This window comes from Bombina bombina, chromosome 4 (assembly GCF_027579735.1).
Source record: "Bombina bombina isolate aBomBom1 chromosome 4, aBomBom1.pri, whole genome shotgun sequence".
In the NCBI taxonomy this organism is placed as follows: domain Eukaryota; kingdom Metazoa; phylum Chordata; class Amphibia; order Anura; family Bombinatoridae; genus Bombina; species Bombina bombina.
This window is the reverse complement of record NC_069502.1, coordinates 139,981,785-140,003,494: the sequence shown is the minus strand read 5'-3', so window position 1 is coordinate 140,003,494 and position 21,710 is coordinate 139,981,785. Positions and strand designations below refer to the sequence as shown.

At 40.1% G+C, this 21,710-nt stretch overlaps 1 protein-coding gene across 1 annotated transcript in view; it reads right to left on the bottom strand.

Annotated features, from left to right (window-relative positions):
- The window catches only part of WDR35 (WD repeat domain 35), a 291,517-nt gene that overhangs the window by 251,663 nt on the left and 18,144 nt on the right, over positions 1 to 21,710 (bottom strand). The window contains 2 exon segments of the mRNA XM_053709650.1: positions 83 to 216; positions 21,265 to 21,393. Of these exon segments, the coding sequence (XP_053565625.1) occupies positions 83 to 216; positions 21,265 to 21,393 (263 nt within the window).

Here is a 21,710-nt window from a genome sequence, read left to right as displayed (position 1 = left end):
TTGGTACAAAGATAAAACTGTGTAGATAACATCTGTGGTTAGGGAGTACACAGAACATCTTCTTTGTATATGACAAACTTACAATAAAGTTTCCCTGGTTGTCATAAAGGTGAATTTCTCCATTTGCCATTCCAAACAGGAGAATTTTGCTGTCTGGAGACCAAGCAACATGACACAGCTGAATGCCTTTAAGTTCTTTACCCCATATGCGATTACCTGCCAAAAAAATAAGAGCCAAGTTATCCATTAATATTATAACATTTAGACAACCATAATAATATACTTGGTAATCTCCTTAAAGAGAGAGAGAGAGAGAGAGAGAGAGAGAGAGAGAGAGAGAGAGACAGAGAGAGAGAGAGAGAGCAAGAGAGAGAAAAGAGGGGAGAAAAGAGAAAAGAGAAGAAAAGAGAAGAGAGAGAGAGAGAGAGAGAGAGAGAGAGAGAGAGAGAGAGAGAGAGAGAGAGAGAGAGAGAGAGAGAGAGAGAGAGAGAGAGAGAGAGAGAGAGAGAGAGAGAGAGAGAGAGGAGAAAAGAGAAAAGAAAAGAGAAGAGAGAGAGAGAAAGAGAAGAGAGAAAAGAGAAAGGAGAGAGACAAGAGAGAGAAGAGAAAAGAGAGAGAAGAGAGAAAAGAGTGAGAAGAGAGAGAAATAAAAAGAAAAAAAGACAGAAAAGAGAGAGCGAGATGTGTTAAAAAGAAAGGGGGCACCACAAGGCAGTAAAGAAAATGCTAAGTTTGTATTTTTGAACATAAGATAGAATCAAACATATTTTTAAACTGCTAAAATGGCACTAAACCAAAAGAACAAGAAATTATATGTTATACTTAAAGGGGAAGTATAAATCAAATTTCATATAACTGCATGCAATAGACACTACTATAAAGAATAATATGCACAGATACTGATCTAAAAATCCAGTATAAAACCGTTTAAAAACTTACTTAGAAGCTCCCAGTTTAGCTCTGATAAAAACGTAGCTAGAACATCCACTGCAAGTGGGAAATAACAGACACTCCCCCCTCCCCCTTCCTTTGCACATGAAAAGACCCTTTACGCAAACAGGAGCAAGCTGGAGTAGGTATACTTCAGTATTCTTCTAAAACTATGGGGCTTGGTTAGGAGTCTGAAAATCAGAGCAATGTTATTAAAAAATAAGCAAAACTGGGGGCGGAGCCGACTGTGCATCAGAGCAGTCGCATGATATTAGAGCTCCGCTAGAAAAGAGTTTAAAAACCATATTTAGCATAGCTAAAAGAGCCAAGACAGGCTCGATAACATCTATACTCAGTAGCAAGACCCTCCAGACCGCAAGAACCACAAATACATAGCGGAAGAGAGATCGTCACTGACTACCGCTTGAACAGCACCGGTATAGAGGCAGGAAAGTCCGCAGCTGAGGTCTACTCTGGAGGACAAACAGACTGATACACTCACCGGAGAGGTAAAAAAACACAGTAAGGCCCGGATAGCACACCCTACAGCGGATCACCCTTACTAACGGCGAATTACGACTGGAGGCCAGACCGAGGTTTGAGCCTAAAATCTGTGACGTGACTCATCACTAAACAGTCCTATACACATCAAGGGGATATCTTAACCCCTGAACAAATCAACTATTAGTACAGTGACCTTAGTAGATCCTCAGCTGAATCTTAGACACCAACAACTGATCACAGCAAGAAGCGGGAAACCGCAATCTTTAGTTTTCTGTAACACATACAGCGGACAAAGAGACACTAGGCACAACGAAGTTTAGACCCCCCAAATGTGTCCCTTTATTATAAAAACAACTACCTCAACCCTATCAGAAGAGCAAGGAGCAACACTGAGAAGGAGACGCTTGGAGGAATTCAATACACAACAACACTATGATATGACCTGTTGAGCCGTGACAATTAGACTACATAGCAAGAAGAGAAACCAAGGCCCGCATAAGTGAGCTATCCACATGAAGTAAAGCTTTGTCAGAAGGGGTACACTTAAGCGACATAAGCAGCTTTTCACTTATATAACCATGAAGAACAAGTCACAAACATTTAAGGACTTCCTATCACGTTCTCAATCAAGACAGAAAACAATTGAGACCTCCTTGACACCCACGGTGAATAGCTCACCTCAAGCTTCAGAAGAACATGCAGATACTCTACAACTAACTACACCAAATAAAGAGCTACTTGTTCACATAAAGGCTTTATTTCAAGAAGAGCTCAAAATAGCTTTAAAAGACCTCAAACAAGATATAATTAAAATTGGAGGGCGCACCACGGGGCTGGAAAAGAAAATAGACGATGTTGTAGAAGAAATAAACAACATAAACAACATAATGTGTGACCAAGAAGCCCAAATACAGAGATTGGAGGACCAGACTGAGGACCTTGAAAATAGGTCTAGAAGATCCCACATTCACATACGAAACCTTGCAGAAAGCTATACCAACCTCCCTGAAACATTACAGAAATTATTCCATCCACTTCTTTCCGACATTGATAGCACCATGTATCTAATGTACAGAGCACACAGAGCTCTCTCAAGACCACCTCACCCCTCCCTCGCTAGGGATGTAATAGTGAAACTTCACTACTTACACATTAAAGATCAGCTAATCAAAGCAGCAAGAATTTCCTCCACATTGTCATTCGAAGGACAGCCAATACAAGCCTATACAGACCTCGCTCCGGTCACCCTCCACAGACGCAGAGACCTGAAACCTATCCTCACAGTTCTCAACAATTCCCAGATCAAATATAGATGGAACTTTCCATTCAGATTGGTATTCAATAACCAAAATGTCACTTAATACTGCACAACATTAGAGGAAGGACAAGGAATACTAAAGAAACTATGCCTATGTTCGGACCAGAGAGAACTGTCACTCCCCCCTAAACCACAGAGGAAAGCATTCCAACGGGAATGGACGCCAGTAAACAGACAGAAGTCAAGGAAGCACTCAAGGTAACCGGATAGGGCGAACAAGCACAAGAAGAAGAGACCTCAGTCACCTGACTTAAGTATTCATTTTTTTAATATTTACTATTGAGTATGCGTAATACTCAAATTAGGGGTTGATCACTCTATTCATTTATCACCCTTATGTTAAAGACGATTGCTGATTTAATTTTATTAAAAATCTAAGGTTTATTGAATCTATATATGCAAAATTGTTAATGTGCAGAAATTGCTTTCTTAGCACGCCCATTCTCCCACATGTGTGGAAAAGCACCTACTCTTACCTCACCCCTCTACTACTTTCCCTCCCCCCCTCCCCCACCATTCCAAACCCCGTCAACCCCAACTTTTCTAATATAACCTACCCTATTTCACATCCATGTTGAATCTTATTACCAATTAACATGATTTGGTTTCTTGTTGAATAAGCCTACCTTATATTGTCACGGTTCACTTGTTATATTTGAAAAACTGTTATTTATGTTTATTCTGTTAAAATGGTTTTGTTAATTATACTTATCATTACAGTATATACTCTCTCACTGTGCAACATAACTCTCTCAACCACCTTTGGGGTGGGAAATGATAAACTGAAGCATCTGACTCAGATTCATAGAAGGGCACATCTCTTTTTTCGGGTCACACACCTGTCTATTCCAGATCTATTAACTACCAAAAACATGGCACAACTCACTTTAACCCTACTTTATATTTATGGCTCCCATTAAAATAAAATAATCTCACATAATGTGAGACACTCCAATATAAAACGCAAAAAAGCGATCACTGAGTATAAATCCCTCAATGCACATATTGTACTATTGCAGGAAACGCACTTCACTAAGACTAACACCCCCAGATACTGGGACAAATCATTCCCCCTACAATACCATACTGTTAGCTCCAAAAAACACAGGGGAGTTTCAATACTACTTCATGCGTTTTTTAATTTCAAAGAAAAAACATAATTTATGTAAGAACTTACCTGATAAATTCATTTCTTTCATATTAGCAAGAGTCCATGAGCTAGTGACGTATGGGATATACATTCCTACCAGGAGGGGCAAAGTTTCCCAAACCTCAAAATGCCTATAAATACACCCCTCACCACACCCACAATTCAGTTTAACGAATAGCCAAGAAGTGGGGTGATAAGAAAAAAGTGCGAAAGCATATAAAATAAGGAATTGGAATAATTGTGCTTTATACAAAAAAATCATAACCACCCCAAAAAAAGGGCGGGCCTCATGGACTCTTGCTAATATGAAAGAAATGAATTTATCAGGTAAGTTCTTACATAAATTATGTTTTCTTTCATGTAATTAGCAAGAGTCCATGAGCTAGTGACATATGGGATAATGATTACCCAAGATGTGGATCTTTCCACACAAGAGTCACTAGAGAGGGAGGGATAAAATAAAGACAGCCAATTCCTGCTGAAAATAATCCACACCCAAAATAAAGTTTAACGAAAAACATAAGCAGAAGATTCAAACTGAAACCGCTGCCTGAAGTACTTTTCTACCAAAAACTGCTTCAGAAGAAGAAAATACATCAAAATGGTAGAATTTAGTAAAAGTATGCAAAGAGGACCAAGTTGCTGCTTTGCAAATCTGATCAACCGAAGCTTCATTCCTAAACGCCCAGGAAGTAGAAACTGACCTAGTAGAATGAGCTGTAATTCTCTGAGGCGGAGTTTTACCCGACTCAACATAGGCAAGATGAATTAAAGATTTCAACCAAGATGCCAAAGAAATCGCAGAAGCTTTCTGGCCTTTTCTAGAACCGGAAAAGATAACAAATAGACTAGAAGTCTTTCTGAAAGATTTAGTAGCTTCAACATAATATTTCAAAGCTCTAACAACATCCAAAGAATGCAACGATTTCTCCTTAGAATTCTTAGGATTAGGACATAATGAAGGAACCACAATTTCTCTACTAATGTTGTTGGAATTCACAACTTTAGGTAAAAATTCAAAAGAAGTTCGCAACACCGCCTTATCCTGATGAAAAATCAGAAAAGGAGACTCACAAGAAAGAGCAGATAATTCAGAAACTCTTCTGGCAGAAGAGATGGCCAAAAGGAACAAAACTTTCCAAGAAAGTAATTTCATGTCCAATGAATGCATAGGTTCAAACGGAGGAGCTTGAAGAGCCCCCAGAACCAAATTCAAACTCCAAGGAGGAGAAATTGACTTAATGACAGGTTTTATACGAACCAAAGCTTGTACAAAACAATGAATATCAGGAAGAATAGCAATCTTTCTATGAAAAAGAACAGAAAGAGCAGAGATTTGTCCTTTCAAGGAACTTGCGGACAAACCTTTATCTAAACCATCCTGAAGAAACTGTAAAATTCTCGGAATTCTAAAAGAATGCCAAGAAAAATGATGAGAAATACACCAAGAAATATAAGTCTTCCAGACTCTATAATATATCTCTCTAGATACAGATTTACGAGCCTGTAACATAGTATTAATCACAGCGTCAGAGAAACCTCTTTGACGAAGAATCAAGCGTTCAATCTCCATACCTTTAAATTTAAGGATTTCCGATCCTGATGGAAAAAAGGACCTTGTGACAAGGTCTGGTCTTAACGGAAGAGTCCACGGTTGGCAAGAGGCCATCCGGACAAGATCCGCATACCAAAACCTGTGAGGCCATGCCGGAGCTACCAGCAGAACAAACGAGCATTCCTTCAGAATCTTGGAGATTACTCTTGGAAGAAGAACTAGAGGCGGAAAGATATAGGCAGGATGATACTTCCAAGGAAGTGATAATGCATCCACTGCCTCCGCCTGAGGATCCCGGGATCTGGACAGATACCTGGGAAGTTTCTTGTTTAGATGGGACACCATCAAATCTATTTCTGGAAGTTCCCACATTTGAACGATCTGAAGAAATACCTCTGGGTGAAGAGACCATTCGCCCGGATGCAACGTTTGGCGACTGAGATAATCCGCTTCCCAATTGTCTACACCTGGGATATGAACCGCAGAGATTAGACAGGAGCTGGATTCCGCCCAAACCAAAATTCGAGATACTTCTTTCATAGCCAGAGGACTGTGAGTTCCTCCTTGATGATTGATGTATGCCACAGTTGTGACATTGTCTGTCTGAAAACAAATGAACGATTCTCTCTTCAGAAGAGGCCAAAACTGAAGAGCTCTGAAAATTGCACGGAGTTCCAAAATATTGATCGGTAATCTCACCTCCTGAGATTCCCAAACTCCTTGTGCCGTCAGAGATCCCCACACAGCTCCCCAACCTGTGAGACTTGCATCTGTTGAAATTACAGTCCAGGTCGGAAGCACAAAAGAAGCCCCCTGAATTAAACGATGGTGATCTGTCCACCACGTTAGAGAGTGTCGAACAATCGGTTTTAAAGATATTAATTGAGATATCTTTGTGTAATCCTTGCACCATTGATTCAGCATACAAAGCTGAAGAGGTCGCATGTGAAAACGAGCAAAGGGGATCGCGTCCGATGCAGCAGTCATAAGACCTAGAATTTCCATGCATAAGGCTACCGAAGGGAATGATTGTGACTGAAGGTTTCGACAAGCTGCCATCAGTTTTAGACGCCTCTTGTCTGTTAAAGACAGAGTCATGGACACTAAATCTATTTGGAAACCCAGAAAGGTTACCCTTGTCTGAGGAATCAATGAACTTTTTGGTAAATTGATCCTCCAACCATGATCTTGAAGAAACAACACAAGTCGATTCGTATGAAATTCTGCTAAATGTAAAGACTGAGCAAGTACCAAGATATCGTCCAAATAAGGAAATACCACAATACCCTGTTCTCTGATTACAGACAGAAGGGCACCGAGAACCTTTGTAAAAATTCTTGGAGCTGTAGCAAGGCCAAACGGCAGAGCCACAAACTGGTAATGCTTGTCCAGAAAAGAGAATCTCAGGAACCGATAATGATCCGGATGAATCGGAATATGCAGATATGCATCCTGTAAATCTATTGTGGACATATAATTCCCTTGCTGAACAAAAGGCAAGATAGTCCTTACAGTTACCATCTTGAACGTTGGTATCCTTACATAACGATTCAATATTTTTAGATCCAGAACTGGTCTGAAGGAATTTTCCTTCTTTGGTACAATGAAGAGATTTGAATAAAACCCCATCCCCTGTTCCTGAACTGGAACTGGCATAATTACTCCAGTCAACTCTAGATCTGAAACACAATTCAGAAATGCTTGAGCTTTTACTGGATTTACTGGGACACGGGAAAGAAAAAATCTCTTTGCAGGAGGTCTCATCTTGAAACCAATTCTGTACCCTTCTGAAACAATGTTCTGAATCCAAAGATTGTGAACAGAATTGATCCAAATTTCTTTGAAAAAACGTAACCTGCCCCCTACCAGCTGAGCTGGAATGAGGGCCGCACCTTCATGTGGACTTAGAAGCAGGCTTTGCCTTTCTGGCTGGCTTGGATTTATTCCAGATTGGAGATGGTTTCCAAACTGAAACTGCTCCTGAGGATGAAGGATCAGGTTTTTGTTCTTTGTTGAAACGAAAGGAACGAAAACGATTATTAGCTCTGTTTTTACCCTTAGATTTTTTATCCTGTGGTAAAAAAGTTCCTTTCCCACCAGTAACAGTTGAAATAATAGAATCCAACTGAGAACCAAATAATTTGTTACCCTGGAAAGAAATGGAAAGTAGAGTTGATTTAGAAGCCATATCAGCATTCCAAGTCTTAAGCCATAAAGCTCTTCTAGCTAAAATAGCTAGAGACATAAACCTGACATCAACCCTGATAATATCAAAGATGGCATCACAGATAAAATTATTAGCATGCTGAAGAAGAATAATAATATCATGAGAATCATGATGTGTTACTTGTTGCGCTAAGGTTTCCAACCAAAAAGTTGAAGCTGCAGCAACATCAGCCAAAGATATAGCAGGTCTAAGAAGATTACCTGAACACAGATAAGCTTTTCTTAGAAAGGATTCAATTTTCCTATCTAAAGGATCCTTAAACGAAGTACCATCTGACGTAGGAATAGTAGTACGTTTAGCAAGGGTAGAAATAGCCCCATCAACTTTAGGGATTTTGTCCCAAAATTCTAATCTGTCAGACGGCACAGGATATAATTGCTTAAAACGTTTAGAAGGAGTAAATGAATTACCCAATTTATCCCATTCTTTGGAAATTACTGCAGAAATAGCATTAGGAACAGGAAAAACTTCTGGAATAACCACAGGAGATTTAAATACCTTATCCAAACGTTTAGAATTAGTATCAAGAGGACCAGAATCCTCTATTTCTAAAGCAATTAGAACTTCTTTAAGTAAAGAACGAATAAATTCCATTTTAAATAAATATGAAGATTTATCAGCATCAACCTCTGAGACAGAATCCTCTGAACCAGAAGAATCATCAGAATCAGAATGATGATGTTAATTTAAAAATTCATCTGTAGGGAGAGAAGTTTTAAAAGATTTTTTACGTTTACTAGAAGGAGAAATAACAGACATAGCCTTCTTTATGGATTCAGAAACAAAATCTCTTATGTCATCAGGAACATTCTGCACCTTAGATGTTGAAGGAACTGCAACAGGCAATGGTACTTTACTAAAGGAAATATTATCTGCATTAACAAGTTTGTCATGACAATCAATACAAACAACAGCTGGAGGAATAGCTACCAAAAGTTTACAGCAGATACACTTAGCTTTGGTAGATCCAGCACTAGACAGCGATTTTCCTGTAGTATCTTCTGACTCAGATGCAACATGAGACATCTTGCAATATGTAAGAGAAAAAACAACAACATATAAAGCAAAATTGATCAAATTCCTTAAATGACAGTTTCAGGAATGGGAAAAAATGCCAAAGAACAAGCTTCTAGCAACCAGAAGCAATGAAAAATGAGACATAAATAATGTGGAGACAAAAGCGACGCCCATATTTTTTAGCGCCAAATAAGACGCCCACATTATTTGGCGCCTAAATGCTTTTTGGCGCCAAAAATGACGCCACATCCGGAACGCCGACATTTTTGGCGCAAAATAACGTCAAAAAATGACGCAACTTCCGGCGACACGTATGACGCCGGAAACGGAAAAGAATTTTTGCGCCAAAAAAGTCTGCGCCAAGAATGACGCAATAAAATGAAGCATTTTCAGCCCCCGCGAGCCTAACAGCCCACAGGGAAAAAAGTCAAATTTTTGAAGGTAAGAAAAAATGATTAAATCAAATGCATTATCCCAAATATGAAACTGACTGTCTGAAAAATAAGGAAAGTTGAACATTCTGAGTCAAGGCAAATAAATGTTTGAATACATATATTTAGAACTTTATAAACAAAGTGCCCAACCATAGCTTAGAGTGTCACAGAAAATAAGATTTACTTACCCCAGGACACTCATCTACATGTTTGTAGAAAGCCAAACCAGTACTGAAACGAGAATCAGCAGAGGTAATGGTATATATAAGAGTATATCGTCGATCTGAAAAGGGAGGTAAGAGATGAATCTCTACGACCGATAACAGAGAACCTATGAAATAGACCCCTTAGAAGGAGATCACTGCATTCAAATAGGCAATACTCTCCTCACATCCCTCTGACATTCACTGCACGCTGAGAGGAAAACCGGGCTCCAACTTGCTGCGGAGCGCATATCAACGTAGAATCTAGCACAAACTTACTTCACCACCTCCATCGGAGGCAAAGTTTGTAAAACTGAATTGTGGGTGTGGTGAGGGGTGTATTTATAGGCATTTTGAGGTTTGGGAAACTTTGCCCCTCCTGGTAGGAATGTATATCCCATACGTCACTAGCTCATGGACTCTTGCTAATTACATGAAAGAAAGTGATAATTGCTGAAAAGGAGGGAAGATATCTTATAGTTAAGGGTTGTATAAACAACACCCCCATCGTCATTTATAACCAGTTAGACAGTTCTCAGAATACCGCACTAGTACACCAGAGAGCGGAACATAACCAAAAACTCTTAAGAGACTGTGTACTGGAGCATAATTTAATAGACGCTTGGTGGACCATGAATAAAAAAAACAAGAGAGACTATACATACTATTCTGCGGTACACAAATCACATTTGAGGATTGATTATATTCTACTGAGCCAAACACTAATACCACTATTAACTCAAGCACATATTCAACCATGCCCATGGTCAGACGACGCTATAGTAGAAGCCCATCTTAATGGCATTATAAATCATGATAGAACCCGATCCTGGGTGCTTAACCCTAGACTTCTGGGAGATCAAATGATCCTGCAAAACCTCCAAAACAGTATCACGCAATTCATAGAAATAAATGAGGGGACTACGGATAACTGGAGAAGAAAAGAGCAGGCACTACTGAGGGGCAATTACCATAAAAAGTAGAAATTTATTGGAAAGACAAGAACAATAAAAACAGCAAATGCTGGGCGCTATTTTTATGAAGCCAAATAAAAACAGACAGACCACCGGCACGAAGTCTGACTTTGTGCCTCTGGTCTGTCTGCTATTATTTGGCTTCATAATAATAGCGCCCAGCATTTGCTGTTTTTATTGTTTTTGTCTTTCCAATAAATTTCTACTTTTTATGGTAATTACCCCTCAGTAGTGCCTGCTCTTTTCTTCTCCGTATCTCTACACTAAGTGGCTTGATTTCACCACTGCTACGGCACCCCATGGTAGTAGGAAGTACTTGGATTTTTTGGAAGCAGCGGGTTCACTTCTGATATAGGGGAGAAGACGATCGGAAGCTGCCAGGACCGGTGTGTTTCTGACTACGGATAACCCATTGCATTTCTGGGGTGCTCTCAAAGCGTATGTAAGAGGAAACCTTATAAGTGAATCCTCAAAACAGAAAAGAATTCAAAATGCGAAATTAGAAAAAGGACAGAAATCAAACACATACAAATGAGCGAGACGACTAATAAACGACAGAAAACAACCCAACTCCTAAAACAAAAATACAAAGAATTATATGACATACTCGCAGACAAAGCTAAAAGATCCATTAAACTTCTAGATACACACTACTTTATACACTCCAACAAACCAGACAGAATGCTAGCAAATAAACTAAAGGAAATAACAAGAACCACTGCAGTCCCCCCAAATTCAACCCCCCACAGGTATAATGACAAAGGACCCCATAGAGATATCCAATACTCTATATAACCTTCCCACACAATCCAAAGTAAATGACAAAAGAAGAAGCCTTAGCCAAATTTCTAGATTACAGCGTACTGCCTTCCCTTACTGACGAAGACATAAAAACCTTAAACTCACCCATAACACTATCAGAAGTACTAACAGTCATAAAAGATTTAAAAACCAACAAAGCACCAGGCCCAGATGGATACATGGGCATATTTTACAAAACATTCAAAAATATTTTAGCACCACAGTTAGTTTCAATATTTAATGTTATAATGAAGGGTAGTGAGATACCTAGTGAGATGTTGTTAGCAAACATTTTGGTGATCCCCAAACTGGGAAAAAATAAACAATACTGCAAGAACTATAGACCCATCTCACTAATAAATCAGGATATCAAATTATTTATGAAGATTTTGGCCAATAGATTGAACGGACCACTAACCCACTTGATCCACACCGATCAAGTTGGATTCATAAAAGCAAGGGAAGCCCCGGATAACATCCGTAAAGTCATAGCCTGATAAAGTATGCTTCGGTCAACAAAGTGCCTTCTCTGCTCCTGTCTTTGGACGCAGAGAAGGCATTTGATAGAGTGAACTGGGACTATATGCATGCCCTATTAGACAGAGTAGGATTTAAAGGTGAATTTCAAAACGCAATATTGTCCCTATACTCCACTCCAGCTGCATATATAAGATTAGCTGGATATCAATCGAGGAATATCGCAATTCGCAAAGGAACAAGGCAGGGGTGCCCACTGTCGGCACTGCTATTTGCCCTCTGTATGGAACCCCTTGCGATCAAAATATGAGACTGTATAGACATTACTGGTATATCAATAGAGGCCAACCAATATAAGATGGTGATGTAATATTGACCTTAACGAAACCCCTATTATCATTGCCCCCGCTATACTCCATTTTACAGAGATTTAGTGCCTTATCAGGCAATAAAATAAATGACGAAAAATGTGAGGCGATAGGCATCCACATACCAAACCATACTAAAAAAAATACTCAAAATCAATTTTTCTTTTAAATGGGCAAACAAATTCATTAAGTACCTGGGAATAAATATTACAGCAGATGTACATAATTTGTACAGATAAAATTACAAACCCCTCATGTCATATATAAGACAGCTTATGACTAAGTGGTCCAAATATAAAACAGAATTTATGCTTACCTGATAAATTACTTTCTCTTGTGGTGTATCCAGTCCACGGATTCATCCTTTACTTGTGGGATATTCTCCTTCCCTACAGGAAGTGGCAAAGAGAGCACACAGCAGAGCTGTCCATATAGCTCCCCCTCTAGGCTCCACCCCCCAGTCATTCGACCAAAGGTTAGGAAGAAAAAGGAGAAACTATAGGGTGCAGTGGTGACTGTAGTTTAAACAAAAAAATTTTACCTGACTCAATTGCCAGGGCAGGCCGTGGACTGGATACACCACAAGAGAAAGTAATTTATCAGGTAAGCATAAATTCTGTTTTCTCTTGTAAGGTGTATCCAGTCCACAGATTCATCCTTTACTTGTGGGATACCAATACCAAAGCTTTAGGACACGGATGAAGGGAGGGAACAAGACAGGTACCTTAAACGGAAGGCACCACTGCTTGCAAAACCTTTCTTCCAAAAATAGCCTCCGAAGAAGCAAAAGTATCGAATTTGAAAATTTGGAAAAAGTATGCAGTGAAGACCAAGTCGCTGCCTTACAAATCTGTTCAACAGAAGCCTCATTTTTAAAAGCCCATGTGGAAGCCACTGCTCTGGTAGAATGAGCAGTAACAGTTTCAGGAGGCTGCTGGCCAGCAGTCTCATAGGCCAAACGGATGATGCTTTTCAGCCAAAAGGAAAGAGAGGTAGCAGTCGCTTTCTGACCTCTCCTCTTACCAGAATAGATAACAAACAAGGAAGATGTTTGTCTGAAATCCTTAGTTGCTTGTAAATAGAACTTTAAAGCACGAACTACATAAAGATTGTGTAACAGACGTTCCTTCTTCGAAGAAGGATTAGGACACAGAGAAGGAACAACTATTTCCTGGTTAATATTCTTGTTAGAAACAACTTTAGGAAGAAAACCAGGTTTGGTACGCAAAACTACCTTATCTGCGTGGAACACCAGGTAAGGTGAATCACACTGCAAGGCAGATAATTCTGAGACTCTTCGAGCAGAAGAAATAGCTACCAAAAACAAAACTTTCCAAGATAACAACTTAATATCTATGGAATGTAAGGGTTCAAACGGAACCCCTTGAAGAACTGAAAGAACTAGATTTAGACTCCATGGCGGAGCCACGGGTTTATAAACAGGCTTGATTCTGACTAAAGCCTGAGCAAACGCTTGAACGTCTGGTACCTCTGCCAGACGCTTGTGTAAAAGGATAGACAGAGCAGATATCTGTCCTTTTAAGGAACTAGCTGACAATCCTTTCTCCAATCCGTCTTGGAGGAAAGATAATATCCTGGGAATCCTAATCTTACTCCATGAGTAACCCTTGGATTCACACCAACAAAGATATTTCCGCCATATCTTATGGTAGATTTTCCTGGTGACAGGCTTTCTAGCCTGAATCAGAGTATCTATAACTGACTCAGAGAAACCACGCTTTGATAGAATTAAGCGTTCAATCTCCAAGCAGTCAGACGCAGAGAAATTAGATTTGGATGCTTGAACGGACCTTGTATTAGAAGATCCTGCCTCAATGGCAATGTCCATGGTGGGACAGATGACATGTCCACTAGGTCTGCATACCAAGTCCTGCGTGGCCACGCAGGCGCTATCAGAAACACTGAAGCCTTCTCCTGCTTGATTCTGGCGACCAGACAAGGGAGAAGAGGAAACGGTGGAAAAACATAAGCCAGATTGAAAGACCAAGGCGCTGCTAGAGCATCTATCAATACCGCCTTGGGATCCCGGGACCTGGACCCGTAGAGAGGAAGTTTGGTGTTCTGACGGGACGCCATCAGATCCAACTCTGGGGTGCCCCATAGCTGAGTCAGCTGGGCAAATACCTCCAGGTGGAGTTCCCACTTCCCCGGGTGAAAAGTCTGATGACTTAGAAAATCCGCCTCCCAGTTGTCTACTCCTGGGATGTGAATTGCTGAGAGATGGCAGGAGTGATCCTCCGCCCACCTGATTATTTTGGTTACTTCCGTCATCGCTAGGGAACTCTTTGTTCCCCCCTGATGATTGACGTAAGCTACAGTCGTGATGTTGTCCGACTGAAATCTGATGAATTTGGCCGCAGCTAAGGGGCCATGCCTGAAGAGCGTTGAATATCGCCCTCAGTTCCAGAATGTTTATCGGGAGAAGAGTTTCTTCCCGAGACCATAAGCCCTGAGCTTTCAGGGAGTCCCAGACCGCACCCCAGCCTAACAGACTGGCGTCGGTCGTTACAATGATCCACTCTGGCCTGCGGAAACATATTCCCTGAGACAGGTGATCCTGAGACAACCACCAGAGAAGAGAATCTCTGGTCTCCTGGTCCAACTGAATTTGAGGAGACAAATCTGCATAATCCTGATTCCACTGTTTGAGCATGCATAGTTGCAGTGGTCTGAGGTGTATCCGAGCAAAAGGGACTATGTCCATTGCTGCTACCATTAATCCGATTGTCTCCATGCACTGAGCTACGGATGGCCAGGGAATGGAATAAAGAGCTCGGCAAGTAGTTAAGAGTTTTAACTTTCTGACCTCCGTCAGAAATATTTTCATTGCTACCGAGTCTATTAGAGTCCCTAGGAAGGGAACCCTTGTGAGAGGGGAAAGAGAACTCTTTTTGATGTTCACCTTACACCCATGAGACCTCAGAAAGGCCAATACAGTCTCCGTGTGAGACTTGGCTGTTTGGAAAGACGGCGCCTGAATTAAGATGTCGTCTAGGTAAGGCGCCACTGCTATGCCCCGCGGCCTTAGGACCGCCAGGAGGGACCCTAGCACCTTTGTGAAAATTCTGGGAGCAGTAGCTAAGCCGAAGGGAAGAGCCACAAACTGGTAATGCTTGTCCAGAAGAGCGAACCTGAGAAACTGGTGATGATCTTTGTGGATAGGAATGTGTAGGTATGCATCCTTTAGATCCACTGTAGTCATATATTGACCTTCCTGGATCATTGGTAAGATTGTCCGAATGGTCTCCATCTTGAATGATGGGTCTCTGAGGAATCTGTTTAGAATTTTTAGATCCAGGATGGGTCTGAAAGTTCCCTCTTTTTTGGGAACCACAAACAGGTTTGAGTAAAAACCCAACCCTTGTTCCGCAATTGGAACTGGGTGGATCACTCCCATTGTATGTAGCTCTTCTACACAGCGTAAAAACGCCTCTTTCTTTGTCTGATCTGTAGACAGACGAGAAATGTGGAACCTTCCCCTTGGAGGAGAGTCCTTGAATTCCAGAAGACATCCTTGGGATACAATCTCTAATGCCCAAGGATCGTGTACATCTCTTGCCCAGGCCTGAGCGAAGAGAGAGAGTCTGCCCCCTACTAGATCCGGTCCCGGATCGGGGGCTACCCCTTCATGCTGTCTTGGTGGCAGCTGCAGGCTTTTTGACCTGTTTAACCCTTTGTTCTTTGTCTTAAAGGGCTTGTCCTGAGGGAGAGAATGGCCTTTTCCCCGGTGATTTCTGAAATAATCTCTTTCAATTCAGGCCCGAAGAGGGTCTTTCCTTTGAAAGGAATGTTCAAAAGCTTGGATTTAGATGACACATCGGCCGACCAGGACTTTAGCCATAGCGCCCTGCGCGCCACAATGGCGAAACCTGAATTAGCTATTTGGAAAGCGGCGTCAGTGATAAAATAATTAGCTAGCTTTAGAGCCTTAATTCTATCCATAATTTCCTCATACGAGGTCTCCGTCTGGAGCGAGTCTTCCAGCGCCTCAAACCAGAAAGCAGCTGCAGTAGTTACAGGAATAATGCAGGCAATAGGTTGGAGAAGAAAACCTTGTTGAACAAAAATTTTCTTAAGTAAACCCTCTAATTTTTTATCCATAGGGTCTTTAAAAGCACAAATGTCTTCAATTGGTATGGTTGTGCGTTTAGCAAGTGTAGAAACAGCCCCCTCCACCTTAGGGACCGTCTGCCACGAGTCCCGCATGGGGTCAGATATGGGGAACATTTTCTTAAAAACAGGAGGGGGAACAAAAGGGACACCTGGTCTATCCCACTCCCTAATAACGATATCCGCAATCCTCTTAGGGACCGGAAACACATCAGTGTAAACAGGGACCTCTAAGTACTTGTCCATTTTACACAATTTCTCTGGGAGCACCAAAGGGTCGCAGACATCCAGAGTAGCTAATACCTCCCTGAGCAAAACGCGGAGGTGTTCTAGTTTAAATTTAAAAGCCAATGTATCTGAATCTGTCTGAGGAGGAAGCCTTCCTGAATCAGAGACTTCTCCCTCAGACATCAAATCCCTCGCTCCCACTTCAGAGCGTTGTGAGGGTATATCAGATACAGCTACCAAAGCGTCAGAGTGCTCATAATCTGTTCTTAAAACGGAGCTATCACGCTTTGCAGGTAACACGGGCAGTTTAGATAAGAAAGCTGCAAGAGAATTATCCATGACTGCCGCTAAGTCTTGTAATGTAAAAGGGTTAGACGCACTAGAGGTACTAGGCGTCGCTTGAGCGGGCGTAACTGGTTGTGTTACCTTCAGTCTGGGAATCATCTTGGGCCACATTCTTAAGTGCAACAATATGATCTTTAAAGTGTATAGACATATCAGTACAAGTGGGACACATTCTGAGAGGGGGATCAACCATGGCTTCTAAACACATTGAACAAGGATTTTCCTTAGTGTCAGACATGTTTAACAGACTAGTAGTATACACAGACAGGCTTGGAAATCACTTTAATCAAATAAAAAACACAATTTGAAAAAACGTTACTGTGCCTTTAAGAGATAAAAAAGGCACACAATTTTGCAAAACAGTGAAAAATGCAGTAATTCTTTTGAAATTTTCACAGTATGTACCTAGAGCCTTAGCAAGATTGCACCACTAGTATCAAAACGATTAACCCCTTAATGCCCAAACCGGAGCAGCCTAAAGCCAACACCCGGTTAAAATTACTACAGCACCTTGCCACAGCACTGCTATGGCCCTACCTGCCCTTAGGGACCAGATTTGGGGGAATATAGCTTCCTTTAGGCCCTCAAACAGCAGCAGGACCATCCATATGAAGCAGCATGAACTTCTGTGTAATTCTAACTGCGCATCTGAGGCGCAAAATTAGGCCCCTCCCACTCTACTCCGGAGCTGTGAGGCCTAAGAAATCACTCCAAAGTGAATAAAAAATAGCCATGTGGGTAATAACCCCAGAAAGAACCCAAAAGGACTTTCAAAGTGTCTTTTTCCTAATAAAACAATCGATTGCCCTGAATTAGTGTCAACCAGCATAATTAGCCCTGTAATGTAAGCATTCAATTCCTTACTAAGTCTCTGAACATAGCTTACCCTGCCCTCATGGGGATATTGTCAGTCTCTTCTAGCATTATCTCAGTCTTGTCTAGAAATAAATGACTGAACATACCTTATTGCAGTTCCCCTGCAAACTGTTCCCCCCAACTGAAGTTTTCTGGTACTCTTCAGTCCTGTGTGGGAACAGCAGTGGATTTTAGTTACAACATGCTAAAATCATTTTCCTCTCAGCAGAAATCTTCATCCCTTTTCTGCTAGAGAGTAAATAGTACAAACCGGTACCATTTAAAATAACAAACTTTTGATTGAAGATAATAAAAACTACAATTCTAACACCACATTCACTTTACCCTCCCGTAGAGAGACCCTAGTGCTTAGAGCCGGCAAAGAGAATGACTGGGGGGTGGAGCTAGAGGGGGAGCTATATGGACAGCTCTGCTGTGTGCTCTCTTTGCCACTTCCTGTAGGGAAGGAGAATATCCCACAAGTAAAGGATGAATACGTGGACTGGATACACCTTACAAGAGAAATCTCACTCATGGGACGAATAGTAGCGACTAAAATTACGACTTTGCCTAGATTACTCTATCTTTTCAGATTATTACCCATCTCAGTACCACTCGCAGACCTTAATAACTTACAAAGAGACATCCACTCCTTTATCTGGAACAACAAAAGAGCAAGGATTAACAAACACATTTTAACTAAACATAGATCTGGAGGAGGATTGGGCCTACCACATCTAGTCTCATACTATAATGCCGCAAAAATGGCGCAAACCGCCCTGTGGCATAACAGATCTGGCGACATACAATGGATACAACTAGAAGCTGACATAATGGGAATGGATGATATTGTCAAACTATTGTGGACTGCTAAGACAAATAGACCTTAGAGGGGGAGAACCTATATAGCTATCGCGCACAAACTGTTTATGTGGGATAGAACAACCAAACTTTTTCTACTACTAAACATTAACTCCTCAGTGGCCCCACTAATAGATCTCAAGTCATACCCAGATAAAATAGTGCAAAGTAAATGGATAAACAGAAGCCTCTATAGGGTAGCGGATGCTCTCATCAATGGAAAGCTCCTCACGATACAACAATACAATAATATAGATTCAACAGACAGAAATACTTGGTTTCACTATTTCCTATTGAGATCCAGAGTATCAGAAGCTCTAGGGACCACACCAGCACATAGTTTCACCTCCTTTGAAACTCTTTGCCTTTCAAATCAAAGACCAAAGAGGTCAATAGCTAAATTGTATCCCAGATTTAATAAATCAGACCCCAACACCAAAACAACATGCATGCTCAAATGAAAGAACAACCTGGGTAAAGAATGGCCAACCCAGATGTGGGTCAAAACATTAAGACGAGGGACATCTTTCACTATTAGCTCCTCACTACAGGAAAATTACATAAAGTCTGCATTTAGATGGTATCTTCATCCCACAAAGTTAGCCAAGGCGGGAGGAAGAGATAATAATCTATGCTTCAGAGGTTGTGGAGAGGAAGGAACATATTTGCATATATGTGGTGGCACTGTAGTAGGATACAACCTTTCTGGAAAGACACATCTAATTTATTAAGTAAAATTTTCTAAAAAGAAATAGATCTACTCCCGGAACATGCACTTTTGCACTTTCCAGCTATGGGATGTACCTCTAGCCAAAATAAGATGATAGCATTAAAGGGACACTGAACCCAAATTTATTCTGTCATGATTCATATAGATCGTGCAATTTTAAGCAACTTTCTAATTTACTCCTATTATCAATTTTTCTTTGTTATCTTGCTATCTTTATTTATTTATCTTTATTAGAAGGCATCTAAGCTAAGGAGCCAGCAAATGTTTGGTTCAGAACCATGGACAGCAATTTTTTATTGGTGCTGTCCAATCAGCAAGGACAACCCAGGTTGTTCAACAAAAATGGGCCGGCATCTAAACTTACATTCTTGTTTTTCAAATAAACATACCAAGAGAATGAAGAAAATTTGATAATAGGAGTTAATTAGAAAGTCGCATAAAATTGCATGCTCTATCTGAATCACGAAAGAAAAAATTTGGGTTCAGTGTCCCTTTAATCTGCACAGCGACCAGAATGTGCCTTGCTAAATATTGGAAAACAGAACCCCCAGGATTTTTCCTCATAGAATGAAAGATAGATTATTTTTATGAGATGTCCAGCTTGGCAGCAGACTTATTAGCGACTAAAGACCAGTTCCTTACTACATGGGAGCCCTGGATAATGTACACTGAAGCTAGACGCAGACCCATCTAGGTATAGGAGCGATAGAAACTACATTAACAAGCAGCATATTAGGTAGTGTCTGACTACATCTTCACCACAACCAGTTACGGATTAATAGTGAGAGAAATGAACACAGGTTTTAATTACTGCTATATTTACATTCAAATATGTTAATTTGCGCATTCTCAATGTTAACATTGTTTTGATAAGTTTTGATTTGCAGTACAAAAGAAAACGTTTGATTCTAGAGCTTGAAATATTTGTGTATTGAGAGAAAAATGTATACTATAAGGATGTATGATATAATATATGATAATAAAAGTAATTTCAACAACAACAAAAAATAAGCAAAACTATAACAAAATTAAAAAAAGCTGTATTAGTTATATAAATTGATCATCTACAAAACATTTATGCAAAGAAAAATCTAGTGTATAATGTCCATTTAAAGGGTCATTATAGTAGAAAAGTGACACTCTTATTTGTTAGATAACATAGTTTTGGCAATAGCAACCCTGCAACTCTTTGGCAGGGGTTAAACACAGAGCTAAAATACAGCTTGGGAACCACAGAGAACTGTTGGTCTTGAGCGTAAACGTGAGTTCATCTAGTCAGCACCAGTAGTCTCTGCTGACTGGCTCGCCTGCAGTTTCTGAACTGGACCAGCAGTTCTCTGAAGCTCCTACATGGTACTTTTACTATGTGTTTAACTACTTTAAGGGCGTTAATTGCATACAGTTGCAGAGTCTCTAATGCTAAAATTACCATATTGGCCCTTTAATTCATCACTTACATATACTGAAATTTAAAACAGTATAATAATGACTGTATTTATGTTTTTCTATGATGGGGACTTATATTGAGGGAAAATATATTTCAGAGTATTTCTACCGAGTCGTGCTTACAACTGTACTTTAAAGGGACATGAGACCCACATTTTTTCTCTTTCATGGTTCAGATAGAGAATACAATTTTAAACAACTTTCCAATTTACTTCTATTATTTAATTTGCTTCCTTCTCTTGTTATCCTTTGCTGAAAGCTTTATCTAGGAAAGCTCAGGAGCAGCAGAGAATCTAGGTTCTAGCTGTTGATTGGTAGCTGTGTATATATATATATATATATATATATATATATATATATATATATATATATATATATATATACATATATATCTCAATTGTGATTGGCTCACCCATGAGTTCAGTTAGAAACCATTAGTGTATTGCTGCTACTTCAACAAATGATACCAAAATAATGAAACAAATAAGATAATTGAAGTAAATTAGAAAGTTGTTTAAAATTGTATTCTCTATCTGAATCATGAAAGAAAAAACTTGGGTTTCCTGTCTTTTTAAAGTCAAATCTTATAAAGGCTACTGTTGAAGTGTATATTAGCGCAGTTACAAAATTGATATTTTAAACTAGAAGTTATTGATTGAAGTCAAATAGAAACTGTTGTACAAAAAGTAATCAGCATTATAGAAAGTTACCATCCACAGAGCCAACAATGACAGCTCCATCTTCATATACAATACAAATTTTCTGGCCATCAGCATTCCAGCTCATGCTACGTACAACTGACTTGTTCCTGTTGTTGATCATCTCCTCATACCAGGAGCCTGGAAATAGGTTTAAGATATAATGGTAGTAAATATAACATTTAAATAACAAATCATTTAAAAAAAAAATTAAAATACTTTTTTTGCAGACAAGAGGTCACATTAAAGGGCCAGGATACCCAAATGTTGAAACACTTGAAAGTGATACAGCATAGCTGTAATAAGCTGACTAGAAAATATCACCTGAACATCTCTATGTAAAAAAGAAAGATATTTTACCTCAAAAGTTCCTCAGTAGCCACATCCCATTGTAAAGGACTTCTAAGCAGCAAATCAGTATGTCTGTCCCGGGACAGCTAAGGGGTTGAGCCTTGTGC